Below are 19,198 nucleotides of genomic sequence, written 5' to 3'. Positions count from 1 at the left end.
TTGGCGACCAAGCAAGAGTGGATTACAGTCATTATATCTAGAGGTAGTAATGCATGATGAGGGTGTCGCTAATAGATAAGTTGAGATGGAAATGATCACACAGTAACAGAGGTAATAATAGTCAGTCTTAATGATTGCATATAGATGCTTACCAGTACTGCATATCAGATATATAGTCTGATAATTTAGCAACACTGATTGAGACAACTAATGATGAACTACTGCTGTGCATTGTCAGAGACTGTGTTAATAATAATGCTATGTCTTCAGATGCTGTTTTGTTGAGCACCATATAGGTGAGAAATTGGAGGGAGCCAAGAATATTCCTTGGGGAATGCCAGGGGTGAAGTTCAGGAGCAGGAAGAGAAAGTGTTGCAAATGATTTTCTTTCTCAAATTTGCATGGTAAGGAAGGAGAGCTTAAATTGAGAATGGGGCACAGCCCAAGTGAGGATATAGTTTAGGGGAAAAGAAATCTGAAAGAACTGCAGATGCTGTAAATCAGAAACAAAAACAGAAATTGCTGGAAAGGTTCAGCAGGTTCAGCATCTGTGGAGAGAAATCAGAGTTAACATTTTGAGACAAGTGACCCTTCCTTAGAACTGATAGTAGCTAGGAAAATAGGGTGGGAGGGAGGGCTAAGGAGTAAATGGTAAGTGATGATGAGCCCATAGAGAGAGAAGAACAATTGGACAGACAATGGAATGGCGAATGATCTGGCTAAGAGAATAAACAGCTATTAATGAGGTTAGTTAGTGGATAACAATGTATTGTGTGTAATAGCAGCCTATGTAATAAAAGGCCTGGTCTATTGGGGTTGGGGTAGGGACACAGAAGAGCTCAAGCCCTAAAGTTATTGAACTCTATTTTGAATCCAGAAGGTTGCAGTGTTCCCAAGAGGAAAATGAAGTCCCGTTCTTCCAGCTTGCTCTGAGCTTTGCTGGAGCACTGTAAGAAGCCTGAGATAAAGATGTTGGCCAGAGAGTAGGGTGGGGTGTTGAAGTGGTAGGCACCTGGATACTCAGGATTATTTTGCGGACAGAATGTGGGTATTCTGCAAAGCAGTCACCCAGTTTGTGCTTTGTTTCCCCAATGTAGAGGAGGCAATATTGTGAGCCACAATTGCAGTAGACTAGGGGAGGCAATAGCCGAGTGGCATTATTGCTGGACTGTTAATCCAAAGACTCTGGTAATGTTCAGGGGACATGGGTTCGAATCCTGCCATGGCAGATGGTGGAATTTGAATTCAATAAATAACAGCATACATGAATCCGTTGTCAATTATTCAGGAAAATCTGTCAGATTTACTAATGTCCTTTGCAGAATGCCATCCTTATCTGGATTGGCCTACATGTGACTCCAGACCCATAGCAATGTGGTTGATTCTTAAATGCCCTTTGGGCAATTAGGGATGGGCAATAAATGCTGGCCTAGCCAGAACTCCCCCTCATCCCATGAATAAATAACTAGATTGCGTGAAGTGTAGGTGAAGTGCAACTTCACCAGGAAGGTGTGTTTGGGCCACTGGATACTGAGGAGGAAGGAAGTAAACAGACAGGGGAAGGTGATGTGAGGCTGTGGTGGGATGGGCATTGGGAATGAAGGAAGAGTGGAGCAGGGTGTCCCAGAGGGAACAGTCCCTATGGAAGGCTGACAAGGGAGGGAAGAAAAATAAGCGACTGATGGTGGCAGAAATGATGGTAATGATCCTCCTGGATGTGGATGCTAGTGGGATAGTAGGTGAGGACAAGGGGGACCCTATTACTGTTGCGGGAGGGAAGCGAGGGGATGAGGATGGAAGTGCAGAGATGCATTGGAACTGGCTGAGGGCATTGTCAGCTATTGTGCTGGGGAATCCTTGGTTGAGGAAGCAGGTGGACATTTTGGAGGCTTCCTTGTAGAATTTGGCTTCATTGGAACAGATGCAACAGAGACAAAGGAACTGGGAGGAGAATGGACGAGAGTCTTTACAGGAAGCAGGGTGTGAGGATGTATAGTCAAGATAACTGTAGGAGTTGGTGGGTTTATAGTGGATATTGGTGGCCAAATTATCCCCAGATATGGAAACGGAGATGTTGTTACGATGCTGTCACTATAAGAGGTTATTTTGTCCTGGCTTTTTTTTGGAGAGGTTATAAGGCTGAGGTGATGAGCTGTCTCTAAGAAAGTAAACAATCTGTGAGGCCTTGGGTTTTTGTTTGAAGTTGGAACAATGGAAGCAGTCTGGATGTGGCCAACTGTCTCAGTCCAGGCTTTCTCGTCTTTTCTTTCCGATTTTATGTTTAGTTTTAAGGAGAAAACTTTGGGGTCTCAGAAGAGTTTAGTGATTCAATGAGTGTCTTCGATCTGCTACTTGCTCTGAATTTTCTCTTGTTGTTTGTCCCTCCTGGATTGGAGAACTGCATGTGAGAATCTGTGTCTGAATTTGCCTTTTTGCCAATGGGTGTGTTTATGGGATGTTACTATATTGGAACAATTAATTAGTAATCATTACTGTATCTATTATTCAGTTAAGTTTTCCAAAAATTAAGTTATTCAAAATTCCTCTTTCTTTTGCTTGTATTTTAACTATGAATTAGAGTGGTGCTGGAAAAGCACAGCAGTTCAGGCAACATCCGAGGAGCAGGAAAATCTACGTTTTGGGCAAAAGCCCTTCATCAGGAATACCTTGTATTTTAACTATGGTGTTTAAACAAATTGTGTTTTGCTTACCATCTAGTAGTTTGACTAGTCACATTGCATCTGGAACATTGCACTTCACATCTACCTTTTAAAAAGAGAAATAGTTAGGGCCTAGGCTTCCTTTTTAAAATATGTTGAGACGGTCTGTTCTGGTCCATAACAATTCCAATGAAGGGGGGAGTTGGAACACAGTGGAATGAGGAATGTTCCATGTATCTCACAAAGACACAAGCATAACTGGGGTCCATGTGAGTACCCATGGCCCACCCCACTGACCTGAAGAACATGAGAGGAGTTAAAAGTTGTTCAGGGTGAGGATGAGCTTGACCAAGTGGAGGAGGCTGAAGGTAGGGACGGTTCAGGCCTTTGTTCCAGGAAGAAGCAGAGAGCCCTGACATATCCTGGTGAGAGATGGATGCGTAAAAGGATTGCACATCCACAAAAAGAGGAGGCAGGGACTTTGGAGGCAGCTTGGGAATTTAGGGCAGAGAGAATGAAGTGCTTTTTACTCATTTTTTTGGCTTATTGTCTGCAAGATTTTTTCTCAAGATAAAGTACAGGATCAGTGCCTAGCACAAAACAAAGTGTAACATTACAGGAATTCCATAAGTTCATTGTTTGATAATAGCTATTGAATGTTATAGATTGTTTTCAGATTTGAAGCTGAATAGAACTATTAACAGAGTACAAAATGAAAGACTAGTAGGAATTTTGTTTTAAAAATTAAGAACTAAATGAATAAAATAGAGATGCCAGGCCAAGCAATGTGTTGTATCTGCACGATGTTGAAGTTGGTAGATCCCATCGTGGTTCATAGTGACCGCATCTGGAGCAAGTGTTGGCCATCAGAGCTAATGAACTTAAATCCAAGTTGCAAACACTGTGACACATCAGGGAGGGACAGTTACCAGGACACTCTGTTTTAGGAGACAGTCACACCCCTTAGGTTAACTTGAATTTGGTTACAGACAGAAGGATGTGACTACAGATGAAGCAGGTAGAGGGATCCAGAAGTTAGTGCTGAAGGGTCCTCAGTCTTTACGCTCGTCTTAACAGGTTCAACATCCTTGTTCCCTGTGTTGACAAGAGCGGAGACTATAGGGATGATGTGAAAACTGACTATAGCACATGTGGTAGAGGGAAACATTCAAGAGGCGGGAGAATGTAGAAATGTAGGTGTAATCGAAGATAATATAATCAGGAGGATAGACACTACTCTACGTAGTCAGAATTGTGAGGTCTAAAGGCACTGATGACTGCCTAGTGCCCAGGTTCAGGATATCACATCTGCATAGCAGAGGAACATGGAGTGAAAGGGGAAAGATACAGTTGTCATAGTCTATGGAGGTACCAATGAGGGAGTCGATCAGCCCGGGGTTAAAATGAAAAGCAGCATCAAGAACTAGTGAGCAGATGTGTTTATGCAACAATCCAATGATGTTTTAATGTCACCTTTACTGAGACTAGCTTTTAGCTTCCAGTTTGTATTGATTAAATTGGAATTCCACCAGATGGCATGATGGGATTTGAACCTGTGTCCCTAAAGTATTAGGCTATGCCCTTGTGTTACTAGTCCAGAGATATTAAAGCTATGTCACTATCCCCCACATAAACGTGATCTTGCTTCTTATGGTCACGCAGACTATATTCCTCTTTCTACCAGAAAGTTCATAGCATCGTAGAGTCATAGAGCCATAGAGATATATTGCATGGAAACAGAAACTGACAAGATATCCCAACCCAATCTAGTCCCAGCTGCCAGCACCCGACCCATATCTCTCCAAACCCTTCCTATTCATATACCCATCCAAATGCCTTTTAAATGTTGCAATTGTACCAGCCTCCACCACTTCCTCTGGCAGCTCGTACCACCCTCTGTGTGAAAAAGTTGCCCCTTAGGTCTCTTTTATATCTTTGCCCTCTCACCCTAAACCTCTAGTTCTGGACTCCCCGACCCCAGGGAAAATATTTTGTCTATTTATCCTATCCATGCTCCTCATAATTTTGTAAACCTCTATAAGGTCATCCCTCAGCCTCCAATGCTCCAAAGAAAACAGCCCCAGCCTGTTCAGCCTCTCCCTGTAGCTCAAATCCTCCAACCCTGGCAATATCCTTGTAAATCTTTTCTGAACCCTTCCAAGTTTCACAACATCTTTCCAATAAGAAGGAGACCAGAGTTGCATGCAATGTTCCAACAGTGGCCTAACCAATGCCCTGTACAACATGATCACCCAACGCATGTACTCAGTACTCTGACCAATAAAAGAAAGCATACCAAACTCCTTCTTTACTATATTAATCCTCACTACAGTTTAGAGATTGGGAGGTGACCTTTTCTCTTTAGAAGAATGAGAGGTAACCTTATTGAAACATACAAGATTCTTGGAGGACTTGATAGGCTAGATATATAACATTTGTTTCCCACTTTGGGACAGTATAGGACCAAAGGAAATAGCCTAATAAAGGTTTACCCATTTAAACAGACATGAGAAGGAATATCTTCTCTTTTGTAGTGAATCTGTGGAATTATTTACAGCAGAGAGCTGTAAAGGCCGGGCTGTTAATTATATTCAAGGCTAACTAAGACAGATTTTAATCAGTAGAGCATCAAGGATTTTTGGGGAAAAACCATCATCTCCTGAATGGTGGAGTAGACTCAGTGCGCTAACTGGCCTACATCTGTTCCTGCATCTTATGGTCATGTAGATAGCGCACTGGAAATTGAACTCCAGGAGTCATCACAAAAGTTCAAAAAAAATTTATCAAAGTATACACAAGTCCCCAATCTTCAGTTGTGATAAAAAAGATGGAACAGGTTTCTATACTTAATGAAAACCACTATTTATTACAAATAAATAAATTCTAATTGTGGGTAAATGGTTATGAATTATCAATACAGTTAAAACTTGAACCCTTTTCTAAAACCTACCTCTGTGTGCATATACACTCACCTGCGCGTGCACACACAGTTGGTGCTACAAGTAGGAGGAAAACAACTTTAGGGGAACAGTTCATTAGCACCAGTAGATTGGGTGTTCCTTTTGTTTCCCAAGTCCTTTAGTTCTCTGATCTTTTCCTTTGGGTTCTTCATTTCTTCACAGGTGACACAGAATGATTAGTTCACAAATTACAGTCTCTGACATTTTGGTTAAAAGTAACAGCTTACAAAAATCTGTAAATAGAAACCAAATGGCTTTCTTTTTAGCTCCAGCATTTTACTGGAGAGAGTGAAACACATCACCTCCCCTTCTAGAGGTGGAAAAGCTTCTCTCTGCATTATTCTCAACTACAAGTGTTCAGCTACCCAGGAACCTTTAGAGAATTGGTGGGCGGCACGGTGGCCCAGTGGTTAGCACTGCTGCCTCACAGCGCCTGTAGACCCGGGTTCAATTCCCGACTCAGGCGACTGACTGTATGGAGTTTGCACATTCTCCCCGTGTCTGCGTGGGTTTCCTCCGGGTGCTCCGGTTTCCTCCCACAGTCGCACAAAGATGTGCGGGTCAGGTGAATTGGCCATGCTAAATTGCCCGTAGTGTTAGGTTAAAGGGGTAGATGTAGGGGTATGGGTGGGTTGCGCTTCGGCGGGTCGGTGTGGACTTGTTGGGCCGAAGGGCCTGTTTCCACACTCTAAGTAATCTAATCTAATCTAATCTAATCTAATCTAATTGTTGCAGGCTGATGATCTTTGGCTTCCATGTCTATTGACGCGAAGCTCACGTTGTACATGCATCCCAGTGCACCTTCCCCCACTGCTTACAAAGCAGCATTGTAAACATAACCTGCAATGAGTTTATCACTTGCTTTTTAAATGTACAACAATTCCTTCTTCAATCCATTGTTATAAAATAGTCCTTTTCCAATTCCGTCCCCAATCAAAAGTAAAGTGATATAAAAAGTTATAGTCTTTACAGCAACAAGCTGCATTTATATGAACAAAGATCTTGAGGCAGTGTTTATATTCTGAAGAAGTAATTTCTGATTTTTACATTTCTTTTAGGTACCAATGAAGTTATGCGAATGCTTATCTCAAGAAACCTGTTTGATGAATAATTTTTCTGCATGCTAGGCCAGCATTGCAGAAGAGAAACAACTCGTCTGATTGATTGAAATGTCCTAGAAAGATCATTCAATTAACAGTTACACACCTACTTGATTAAAAGAAAAATATTAATAGCTATGAACTAACCTTTTCCAGAAAGAGAAGAATGTCTGTACCCTTCAATGTAAGGTATCTGACCAGTAAAATATAACATTTTTGTTGTTTAATACTTTTGTGGCTCTGTACTGTACAAATTCTATATGATTAGAAACCCATCTGTAACAACATGGCACAAGCACTCCAACTATAAACAAATTCTCATTGTTTCACTGTTATCATTGTCACAGCAGCACAGCTGTCCACTGTGACATGAAAGGCCCAACTAGATACTGAACCTTGGCAACTGGTGAAATGCTGTCATTTTGGAAATGACTTAGTGTGGAAAAACTGTCAACCGCAGCCATAAATGTTTTTAAACTATTGTATAACTTGCCAGCTACATAACTGATTTGGTTTTGGAATTGTTTAATCTCCCTACAGAGTGACTCCGTGTGGCATAAACATTGCTTTTCAGTCCTGGCTGTTTTGACGAGTACTGCATGTGATGCAATGAAAATGGGTCAGGAAGCTCCATTCTCATCAGATGTGAAAATTGCTCTTCTCTGTTTTTCAGACAGATGCCAAATAAAATGACCGTGCACAATGAAGGCACTTAAATGACCTAGTTAAACTCTGTTTAGATTAGATTCCCTACAGTGTGGAAACAGACCCTTCGGCCCAACCAGTCCATACCCACTCTCCAAAGAGTAACCCACCCAGACCCATTTCCCCTCTGACTAATGCCCCGAACACTATGGGCAATTTAGCATGGCCAATTCACCTGACCTGCACATCTTTGGACTGTGGGAGGAAACTGGAGCACCCGGAGGAAACCCACGCAGACACAGGGAGAACGTGCAAACTCCACACAGTCACCCAAGGCTGGAATCAAACCTGGGACCCTGGTGCGGTAAGGCTGCAGTGTTAACCACTAAGCCACCGTGCCGCCCCAGCTGATATTGAGGCCTCAACATAGAAGGTCAAGTTGTTTTTGTGATATTTAAGATAGAAATGTTCATTTTATATCCCTTCCTCAGGCAGTTAAGCAAGCTCAGTGGGCCTCAGACCTTGAGTTCAGCTAAGAATGGGAACAATGCTGTGTTCCCTTCCCAGATCAAGCAGAGATGAATAGGCAAAGAGTGTGAGGCAAAGCCAGTTCAAAATTAACAACGTGAGGACAGTCCCGTTCAAGCCAGGAATGTACAATACAAACATTGTGAAATCTGAGATCAAGTTATGAAAGGTTCTTCATTTAATCAGTAGAGGTAACGCTTCTAGAGTGTATTGCAATATCTAACCTCCAAGCAGTAAGTGAGACTGAGGAGTTGTGGAGCATTGTCAGTAACTCATATAAGTCAAAGTGAGAAAACCAGTAATAAAGGAGGATGGTAAAGGTACACATGACAACTCAGAAAAGGGAAGCAGTCGTGAATGAAACAGCTAGCACTATAAGTATTAAATGATTGTAACAGTATCTGAACTGTAGACCTAATTTTGCTGAGCCTCAAAATATTCCATGACTCTGCTATACTTTATTTCGCGAGTTTTGAAAGATTTGTAGCTCAGGTTGAGGTTCTGAATGTAGCTTTGCTAGCTGAGCTGGAACTTTCAGTTTCAGATGTTTTATCACCGTACTAGGTAATATCTTCAGTGAGCCTCTGGATGAAACTTCACCCGGAGGCTCATTAATGATGTTACTTAGTATAGTGACAAAACATCTGAAAACAAACCTTCCAGCTCAGCGAGCAAACCTACATCCAGATGCTTTATTTCAATCAGAACTCAATTATACTCAGAAGTTAAATTACATTTCTACCTGTTATACTTCAAATATATTAGATAATGCAATATATTTTACTAAGCTAGTAGTAATTGGAATTTGAATTCGTTTAAAACAGGGGATTTTGAAACCGAAATTGCCAGAAAAGCTCAGCAGGTCTGTGAAGAGAAATCAAGAGTTAACATTTCAGGTCCAGTGACCCTTCTTCAGAATTGATGGTAGCTAGGAAAAAGTTATTTTTTTATACAGAAGATAAGGTGGGAGGATGGGGTATGGAATAAGCAATAATTTGGAGATGGAGCCCAAAGAGAGAGAAGAGGAATTAGACAGATAAAGGAGAGGATAATGGTCAGCCTAGGAGAATGAATTCCTGATGAATGGCTTTTGCCCAAAACATCAATTTTCCTGCTCCTCAGATGCTGCCTGACCTGCTTTGCTTTTCCAGCACCACTCTAGTCTTGACTGTAGGAGAATGAATGGCTTCTAATGGTGACTATTAGTGGGTACTGTGAAGTAGCAAAATGTGATAACAGGGCCTGCTGCGTGGGGTTTGGGATAAGAAGATGGGAGGGAGTACCTTAAGGCACAAAACTGTTGAACTCGAATTTGAGTCCAAAAAGCTGTAGATTTCCCCAAGTGGAAAATGAGGTGATGTTTTTCTAGCTTGCGCTAAGCTTTACTGGAGCACGACAGCAAGTCCTGAGACAGAGATGTTGGCCAGTGAACAAAGTCGTGGGTAGAAGGAGCCGGCAACTGGAAACTCAAAATCTTTTGTGTGAATAGAATGTAGCCGTTCTGCAAAGTGATCAGCCTACACTTCATTACCCCAATATAGAGGAGACATCATTGTGAGCAGTGAATACAGTAGACCAGATGGAGTGAAATGCAGGTAAAATGCTACTTCACTGAAGGTGTGTTTGGGCCCTATGATACTGCGGAGGGAAGAAATAAACGGGCAGGTATTACACCTTCTGCGATTGCAAGGGAAATTGTTGCTGGGGTGTTGGGAGTGAAGGAGGAGTGGACAACGATGTCCTGTCAGGAATGGTCCTTGCAGAAGGCTGACAAGAGAAGGGTGGGGATCATGTGTTTGTCAGTGGCATCCTGCTGGAAATGGCAGAAATTGCAACTAATGATCCTCTGCATGTGGATGGTAGGTGAGGACAAGAGGGATTCTATCACTGTGAGGACCTATGAGGTTCTGCTCCTATCATCTTTCTGCAGGACTTCATCCCCTTTTATGCTTTCCTGGGATAGCAAGCTTAAGTCTCATGGAATGCAAATCCTGTTGCATGTGGAAACTTCTCTTGTCCTTGATTGCACATTTTAGAAGGTAACCACCCTTGTGTATGCAGGTAGAGGGGGAATAGGTAGCTTCCAGACAAACAAGGATGGTCAGGCACATATTGCAGGTATTCGAAATGAATTTTATTTAATTACTTGTTTGGACACTCTATGGAATAAAGTGGAACATTAAGGAATTGGAATCCCATCCTGTTCATAAAGCTAAAGTGAATGTATAGTAGGTACTATGACTACAGTCAATGATCCTCTGTATCTATGATTATCCAGCTAAGGCATCAAAGTGAGTGGCTATCCCAGCTTTACTGACCTAATTGTTTGTGAACTTGATAAACTGATCTTTCTGATGGTTTATGATATTTGTAACCTCCTTTATGCGGAGATGGGCTCATGACTCAGAGATGCCACACAAATCTGCAGATAACCTCATATAAGATATTAACAGGAAAAGACAAGGTCGATAAACCATTTTCAGTGGTTGGGTTTTCTAGAATTGGGGGGCATGGTACAAGAATTAGGGTCAGGTCATCAGGAGAGATGTTGGGAAGCACTTCTACCCACAAAGGTTGGTAGATGTTTGGATCTTACTTCCACATATGGCAGCTGTAGTGATTGGAACCAGGGCCAGGTAGATCTCATTGACTGAGATCCTTGATTGAGATTGTTACCCTGGGCTAAGGGAGCCCTGGCTGACAGATAATAACAGGAGATTCAGAAGGTCTCCTCAGTCTAGACACTGGTTTGAATTGGCTGTTCTAAGCCCATGTATAGAAAATAGAACAGTATAGCACAGCACAGGCCCTTTGGCCCTTAATGCTGTGCCGGCCTTTTATCATACGCTAAGATCAGACTAACCTACATACCCTTCATTGTACTATTATCCATGTGCTTATCGAAGAGTTGTTTAAATGTCCCTAATATATCTGGCTCAACTACCACTGCTGGCAATGCATTTCATGCACTCACCACTCTGTATGTAAAGAGAGTGATATCGCCGCTAAAATTTCATCTAATCACTTAAAATTATGTGATAGACATTTCTGCTATGGGAAAAAGTCTCTGGCTATCCACTCTATCTGTGCCTCTCATCATCCTGTACACCTCGATCAAGTCACCTCTTGTCCTTCTTTGCTCTAATTAGAAAAGCCATAGCTCCCTCAGCTTTTCTTCATAAGACATGCCCTCCAGTCCAGGCAGCATCCTGGTAAATCTCCTCTGAAACCCCTCTTAAAACATCTACATCTTTCCTATAATGAGATGACCAGAACTAAACACAATATTCCAAGTGTAGTCTAACCAGGGCTGTATAAAGCTGCAGCATAACCTCGTGGCTCTCAAACTCAATCCCCCTGCTAATGAAAGCCAACACACCATACTCCTCCTTAACAACCAATCAATTTGGATGGCAACTTTGAGGGATCTATGGACATAGGCCCCAAGATCCCACTGTTCCCTCACACTGCTAAGAATCCTACCTTTAACCCAAATTTGACCTTCCAAAGTGAATGACTTCACATTTTTCCACATTGAACTGACACTTATCAGCCCAGCTCTACATCCTGTCAATGTCTCATTGCAGCCTACAACAGCCCTCCACGCTGTCCACAATTCCACCAACCTTCGTGTCAGAGGCAAACTTACTAACCCAGCGTTCCACTTTCTCATCCGAATCATTTATAAAAATCACAGAGCAGAGGTCCCAGAACTGATTCCTGCAGAACACCACTGGTCACTGAGTTCCAGACTGAATGCTTTCCATCCACCACCATCCTCTGTCTTCTACAGGCCGGCCAAATCTGTATCCAGACAGCAGGATTTCCCTGTATCCCATTCCTCCTTACTTTCTGAATGATCCTACCATGGGGAGCATTATCAAACATCAGTATGGTGCACATGTAAATTTTAACCATGTTAAATAAAAGGGTGACTTGGGTTTTGGCATTCTGGCCTCTGTACAATTATTTCAGCAGTGGAAGGGAGATCAGTTTTTAATTTTAAATCTGAGTTTGGTTTTTTTTTGTTAAGCAAAGATATTAAAGGATATTGCCCAAAGGCATCTATGTGGAGGCCATGGATCAGCCGTGATCTAATTGGATAGTATAGCAGGCTCAAGGTGTTGAATGGCTTTCTCCTGTTCCTACATTCCTATAATCTCCAGGATGAACTGCAGGCAGAAATGTTCAAAGTCAATATCATCTTTAATCTGTTACTTATTGGGTGCTTGTCATTTTCTGTCCATGGATAGATGAAGGCTCCATGTTGATGAGTCTCTCAAGAATCTTGTCTTGCTTCCAGTTGCTGCTGTGGACTTGAGAGACACCTTTCCACCAGCTGCACACCATTTTGCCTTGCTATCTGCAGTGCTTCTTCATGACACTGTTTCATGGTATGGTGCCAGTTCCCTTCACAGCTGAACAGTAGCTAAGATCAGTCTCTAAGCCTCTTTGCTTCCCATTCTGTTGGCAAAATTGGGAATAAGTGGATAATACTTGACACTAGGTGTTTTAATAGGTACCCTCCAGCACACAATTTGTGCTGTGACATCCTATGCATTTACTGCAATATCACTTCCTCAAATTCGCTAGTTATTTGTTTTATACACTGTTACTGGGGGTTTTCTGATGTAGTGGTAGCGTCCCTATGTCCCAGCTGCTTCAACATGTCATGCCTGAATAGGTTGATTAAAAATAGCCACACTTTGCTAATGTTACTGTTGCCATTTCATTTAAATCTCAGGACTGTCACATGGTTATGCATCTTATCCAGGTAATATCCTTAACGCTTGGGAACATATATATGTGTTGGACTATGAGAAACTAGAAAATGGAATTCTTTGTACATTGCTCAGATGATGAAGAATTTCTTTTGCTATTTCTTGAAAATTAATACTTAAAACTTCAAGGAAGAGGGAGTTTACCTAGTGCTTAAAAAATACTTTATGAAAATAGTATCTATCAAAGCTGTTAAGAAAAAATGAGAGATGCATTTTGTAACTTAATTGCAAGACAAACAGGCTTGGAGAAACCTTCCATCTGTGCTGGAGATTGCCTTGCATTATTCTCTGAAATATTGTTGCTTTTCAATACACACTAGAGGTCATTGAGGAGAGACTTGTAAAAAGAAACAATTCTCTCTCTCTGTCTCTCTTTTTCTCTATCAGTAAGAGAAATATCCTTAAAATAAAACCAGCTCTTTAGTGGGGAAAAAACTGAAAATTTAAAGTAACGACTCCTCACAGGTTTCCCATCTGAACCTGTTCCCATGGAACTGAAATCTGGCATGAAGCTCTCCCATCATTCTGTGACTGTCAGCAATTGTTCGTGTCAGCAGCAAATCAGGAGCTTTGTTTGTTTTTGTGACCTTTTCCAAATCCATGATATCTCTGCAGAACTGTATTGTGTTGTCTGCGTGCATGTGTGAGATTAAGAATATATATTGTAAGTCTGCACAATATCTTTCTTAATGATTTGCTTTGCCATTTAAATGACAATTTTATTTTAATAAACAAGTTATTGCTGCTTTTATTTGAGAAATCTGGTGAAAGTCTCTTTTGTTCTAGATAACCATAATGAAGAAAAATAAATTGACCATTTTGGTAATTAACTAAAACATGTACAGTTTTGATATGGCTTGCACAATAGTGGAGCTTGAATACCAGCACATTCATCCCATCAGTGTTGTAATATACAAATGGTAATTAGGTAGTACAGAGTTTGAATATTGTTTGGGAAAATTATTGTCAAGGGTTTTCATTTTGCTCTCATCAGGTCAAATTATCCAAAGTACCAATGTAAAAAGAAATTAACTATGATACTACATGAGAGGAGACTGCTGATTGGTTGCGATGCACTGAGAAAGATCTGTGACCTTTTTTTTTAGTTGAACCAACATCCTTGTGTATTAATATATGGAGTTACCAGCGTGTAACATTGCAAACCCAACATACAGTTTTAAATTGGTTTCAGTGCAATTCTTCATGGACTAAAGACTATTAAGCAAATATTGTCCAATGGCAGAATCGTATCAAAAGTTGGACACTGAGTTGAGTTTAGCAAGTGCAATCTTGTTGGGCTATGGTCATACCTTGCTTTTTGTAAGCAATCAAAGAGATATGCCAGTAGACATGATTTGCCAAACTTTGAGAAAGGTACAAAGTTTGTGCGAAGATCAACTAGCCACGAAACGACACGACCAGCTATCCTTAGTAGCCACACACACAGACAACAAGCAACATGAATTCGACTGGGACAACACTACTATCATAGGGCAAGCCAGACAGAGAACAGCCAGGGAATTCCTAGAGGCATGGCATTCATCCACAAACTCCATCAACAAACACATCGACCTGGACCCAATATACCAACCACTACAGCGAACAGCTGAAACTGACAACCGGAAGCGGCAGGGACAGACCACTATAAACACCGGAGGAAACATCAAAGAAGCGCTTTGCAGGAGGCTCCCAAGCACTGATGATGTCGCCTAGCCAGAGGATGAAACGTTTGCAACAAAAACTTCCAGCTCGGCGAACAGAACCACAACTTTGAGAAAGGTAGTCTAACATACCTAGTTGTTCCTTCAATGCCATTGTGTCAAAATCCTAGAACCTCCTTGGTTGACTGCCAATTTATATTGCCAGTCAGGTTCTCAGTATCATGTACTTGCTAATACTAGAAGCTACATATATCCTTTTTTTTCTTTTTCGAATCAGCCTGTTAAGGGATGTTCTTATGCTCCTCTGGAGCAGGTAGGACTTGACATCCTGTTGTTTGTAGACAGACACAAAGGTACTGCACCTGTTTCAACTCAACAAAATAGCTGGTTCTGATTCATCTCTCAGGGAAATGCATTGACGGAAAAAGAATCTATAGCTTATAATTTAAACAAATTAGCTTCCTAACAGTATTGTGGGTGCACCTACACTAATTGGCCTGCAGCTGGTCAAGAAGACAGCTCAGCACCACCTTCTCAAGTGCAGTTAGGGATGAGCAATAAATGATTGCCCAGGCAGCAATGTCACATCTCATGAATGATTTTTTTTTAATTATTCATTCGTATGAGATGGAAACTGTCTTTTGTACTTGACAGCTGTGTCCTGCTAATGGTTAACACCATGTGTTGGTACTGCATAGCATTTACATGAAACAGCTGTTTACCTGTTGCTCAAAATCCTTAACCTGTCAGGGTAATCTGAGGTAAACTGGCATGTCTTGCACCAAACATGATGGTCATAGGTCCACATTTGATTTTATGCAACTTTCAGCTAGAAATATTCTGGTCAGATACCCATTATCCTAGGGGTGACCTTACAGCACCCTATTTCAGCATCAATTAATCACCTGAGCCCTATTTACAGTAAGGCCAATTATAGCTGCTATCTCACCATAGACTACTCTAGGATACAGGTCTTTGACATCGTCGTTTGGACTTGGAACCATTGTGTGAATCAATACTCATTTAAAGCTATGAATGTTGCATGTCATACAACTGAGTTCAATTTAATTACACCATACATTCATAAATGGATGCTGTTGCTGTGGGATTTCCACTCTTGGGCCAGCTGTTTGTTGAATTCCATGTGAATCATATCTTTATTGACTATCTTTTTTTAAAATTTGTTCATGGGATGAACAAATTCCGCCAGGCCGGAATTTATTGCCCAAACCTCTTGAACTGAATGATTTGCTGAGTATAATGAGTCAATAACATTATAATGTGTCCTGAGTCATATTTACATAGAACATAGAAAAGTACAGCACAAAACAGGCCCTTTAGCCCACGATGTTGTGCCGAGGAGTAATCCTAATGTAAAATAAAATTACTTAACCTACGTATCCCTCAATTCATTGCTGTCCATGTGCATGTCCAGCGGTTGCTTAACTGTCCCTAATGACTCTGCTTCCACCACCACTGGCAATGCATTCCATGCATTCACAACTCTCTGTGTAAAGAACCTTCCTCTGACATTCCCTCTATACTTTTCTCCTAATATCTTAAAACTATGACCCCTCGTACCCATCAATCCTGCCCTGGGGAAAAGGGCAGACACGTTAAGGGCAACATATTTTGTGAAGCGCATTAGTGAATCAGATGGATTTTATGACAATTGATAGTGGTCATGGTCACCATCAAACTTGAAATTTAAATATTTTTGAATTCAAATTTCACCACCTACCATTGTGGGATCCATATCCCTGGGTCTTTGGATTACTAGCCCAGCGACATTTCCACTATGCGACTGCCTTCCTAGTGGCATCTAATTTTCAACCCCTTGCATATTCCCAGTAAATGATACATTTCTGTATTTAAATCTTTAGTTGCATGTAAGAATTTCTTTAATTTAAAAAAAAGTGCTGGAGAATCTGAGCAGGTGTAACAACTGTCGAGAGAGGAACACAGAATTAACATTTCTTCCAAAAAAGATCTATGTAGGACTGAATGTTAACTGAGTTCTTCTCTACACAGATGCTGCCAGACGTGAGTTTTTCCAGCATTTTCTGTTATCGTTTCAAATTTTCAGCATTTGCAGAACTTTCGTAAGTATCTCCTCGCATATGCAAATAGGCTTCATCTTGTGTTCACAGTTTCATTTATAGTAAAACAGTCAAATTAGCTTCCTTTTCTTAATGTTCTAGTTCAAAAATCAGCAGCATGCTGTCTAATTCTATTTACTGTAAACTTACCTTCATCAATCACTGAACACATTAGGGTTCCTACAGTTCTGTGCGGTATAAGATTAGTCATATAGACATCATCATAAATAGTGTTTGAACCATTAGTTTGCAGGATTGATGTTGAAATATCAAAGCCATCCTGGGAGCTGATGGCTACACTGAACGGATCATATTTTGCTATAGGCCATGCAAACTCATGAACAGGCATCATTTTGATCCATAAAATACCCAGTGTGGTACCAGTGTTGAACAACATGTGAACAGCAAAGCAGCAGCAATACAAGAGGTGTCTGCCAATAGGAGGGTGCTACACCATCAAGCCAGAGATATTCTGCCTATCAGACTGAGTAACGTATATGATTTTCAATGCTGATTTGATGCTAGGTCTGTATACCCAGTGATTGACAAATCAAATCCAATTATATTTCTTTGTGACTTGTCACAACAAATAGGGTGCTATGCCTAACCAGCTCGCACATACAGCATTCAAAACAGAGTCCAACAGATATAGTTCTGTAAATGGACAACATTTGTTATATAATCTTGCGTGTGAAAAATTACACTGACTGCCTGGATGACTTGGTACTTAAAATCCTAAATAAAAACTAAAAGAACTGTGGATGCTGTAAATCAAAAACAAAAACAGAAATTTCTAGAAAAGCTCAGCAGGTCCAGCAGCATCTGTGGAGAGAAATCAGTTAATGTTTTGATTCGAGTGACCCTTCCTCAAAACTGGACTTCAAACCCAGTTCTTTGTAGATAAACACATGCAATGCACCAGCTTCAGTTCAACAAATTGGTGATAGCCATTCTCTGATTCATTTCTCAGAGGTAATGCATTGACAAACAGAATCTGTAGTTTAGAATTTAAACAAATCTTGGAAGTTACCTGTCAGCCATCATTAGCTGGTATATTCTCCATGGCAACCCCTCTACCAGTCAGTGGCCACTTGCTAATCAATTAGCACTTCACTCTCACAGTATAAAGGTTTGTGTTCCCTTTGCATTAGTCCATGTCCTGATGAATACAAGACAGAAAAACTTTGACAATTTTGACTTACTTTCAGCAATATTCAGGGAATGCCAAACTATCACTTATGCTGTTCAGGGCAGGATAAAGAAATAGGCCCAGGTCTATCTCAACCAGTACGAGGATAGAACTGCACACTGGTGTCTTCCTGAATTGTGTTAGTTTCTATCAAACTGAGGTAACTGAAATCTGTAACTCCCAGGTCATATATGTGTATATCCTGCAATTGGTACTGGCATTATCAACACCCTGGCAGTTAAGAAGCCAAATGCAATGTTTGCATTGATTTCAGAAGGGCTAGAATACAAAGAGCAGAGATACTGCTGAGGTTGTATAAGGCTCTGGTCAGACCATATTTGGAATATAGTGAGCAGTTTTGGATCTTATATGTAAGGAATGGTGTGCTGATGTTGGAGGGGGTCCAGTGGAAGTTTACAAGAATGATCTTGGGAATAAGGGTTCATATGAGGACCATTGAGGACTCTGGGTCTGTACTCAATGGAGTTTAGAAGGACGAGGGGATCTCATTGAAACTTACAGAATACTGAGAAGCCTGAATAGAATAGACTTGAAGAAGATGTTTCCACTAGGATTCAAGGACACAGCCTGAGAGTGAAGGACAACCCTTTAGAACTGAGATGAGGAGAAATTACTTCAGTGGAAGGGTGGTTGATCTGTGGAACTCATTGCTACTGAAGGCTGACTGTGGGAGGCCAAGTTATTTAGTGTATTTAGACAGAGATAGCTCGGTTCTTAATTAGTAAGGAGATCAGGGAGAAAGCAGGAAAATAAGGTTGAGAAATCTCAGTCTTGATCAAACAGCAGAGGAAATTCAATGGGCTTCTATATGTTTTGATCTTATAATCTGTCCTATTGTATAGATAATATACATTGGAGCAAAATGCAGATATTATATGCAGCCGTTGCAATGATATAAATAGTGTGTTGCCTATCCCATGGTATAGATAATTTAACATCATTCATGGTACTCATATGACTTGGAGTATACATTACCCGTGCTCCAGGAAATATTCACATTATGTAAACATCATCTTATTATACAGATAATATACGCTCCCCAACTTGTGGGATTGGACATATAAGTACAGCATAGGATCAAGACACAATGCATCCCATATAACCAAAGTTAAAAATCACACAACACCAGGTTATAGTCCAACAGGTTTAATTGGAAGCACACTAGCTTTCAGAGCGAAGCTCCTTCATCAGGTGATTGTGGAGGGTTCGACGTTAACACAGAATTTATAGCAAAAATTTGCAGTGTGATGTAACTGAAATTATACATTGAAGAATCGATTGCCTGTTAAGCCTTTCATCTGTTAGAATACAGTGATAGTTTCACTTCTTTCATGTGTAAATCACAAAACCCTTTTTTTTAAAGTTGCATTCTCGGGTTAGCTGTTAACAATGGTGATAGCTAGACAATATGTTGAAGGTGTTAACCCCCTGTGTTCTCTGTCTATGACCTGATGTTTAGATTGATTCCAATCTAAAAAGTGAGATAACAGAGTTTTACATAAATCATGCAGTTTTTGAGCTCAGAGTTCTACATGAATGTATGTGGTTTTTGAG

General features: G+C 40.8%; 1 protein-coding gene across 3 annotated transcripts in view; it reads left to right on the top strand.

Moving 5' to 3' along the window:
- acad8 (acyl-CoA dehydrogenase family, member 8) overlaps positions 1 to 18,798 on the top strand; it is a 119,751-nt gene extending 100,953 nt beyond the window's left edge. For all 3 annotated transcript variants that reach the window (XM_087976540.1, XM_043676960.2, XM_087976541.1), the window contains one exon: positions 6,679 to 18,798. In XM_087976540.1, coding sequence (XP_087832666.1) covers positions 6,679 to 6,747 — 69 coding nt within the window. In that variant the 3' untranslated portion in view covers positions 6,748 to 18,798. The remainder of the gene's footprint in view (positions 1 to 6,678) is intronic.
- Positions 18,799 to 19,198: the final 400 nt, after the last annotated feature.

The sequence above is a fragment of the Chiloscyllium plagiosum genome, unplaced genomic scaffold (genome assembly GCF_037043375.1).
Source record: "Chiloscyllium plagiosum isolate Xiang-an unplaced genomic scaffold, Cpla_swu_hap1 HiC_scaffold_29, whole genome shotgun sequence".
Taxonomy (NCBI): Eukaryota; Metazoa; Chordata; class Chondrichthyes; order Orectolobiformes; family Hemiscylliidae; genus Chiloscyllium; species Chiloscyllium plagiosum.
The sequence above is the reverse complement of the archived record's forward strand: the minus strand, read 5'-3'. Positions and strand labels throughout refer to the sequence as shown.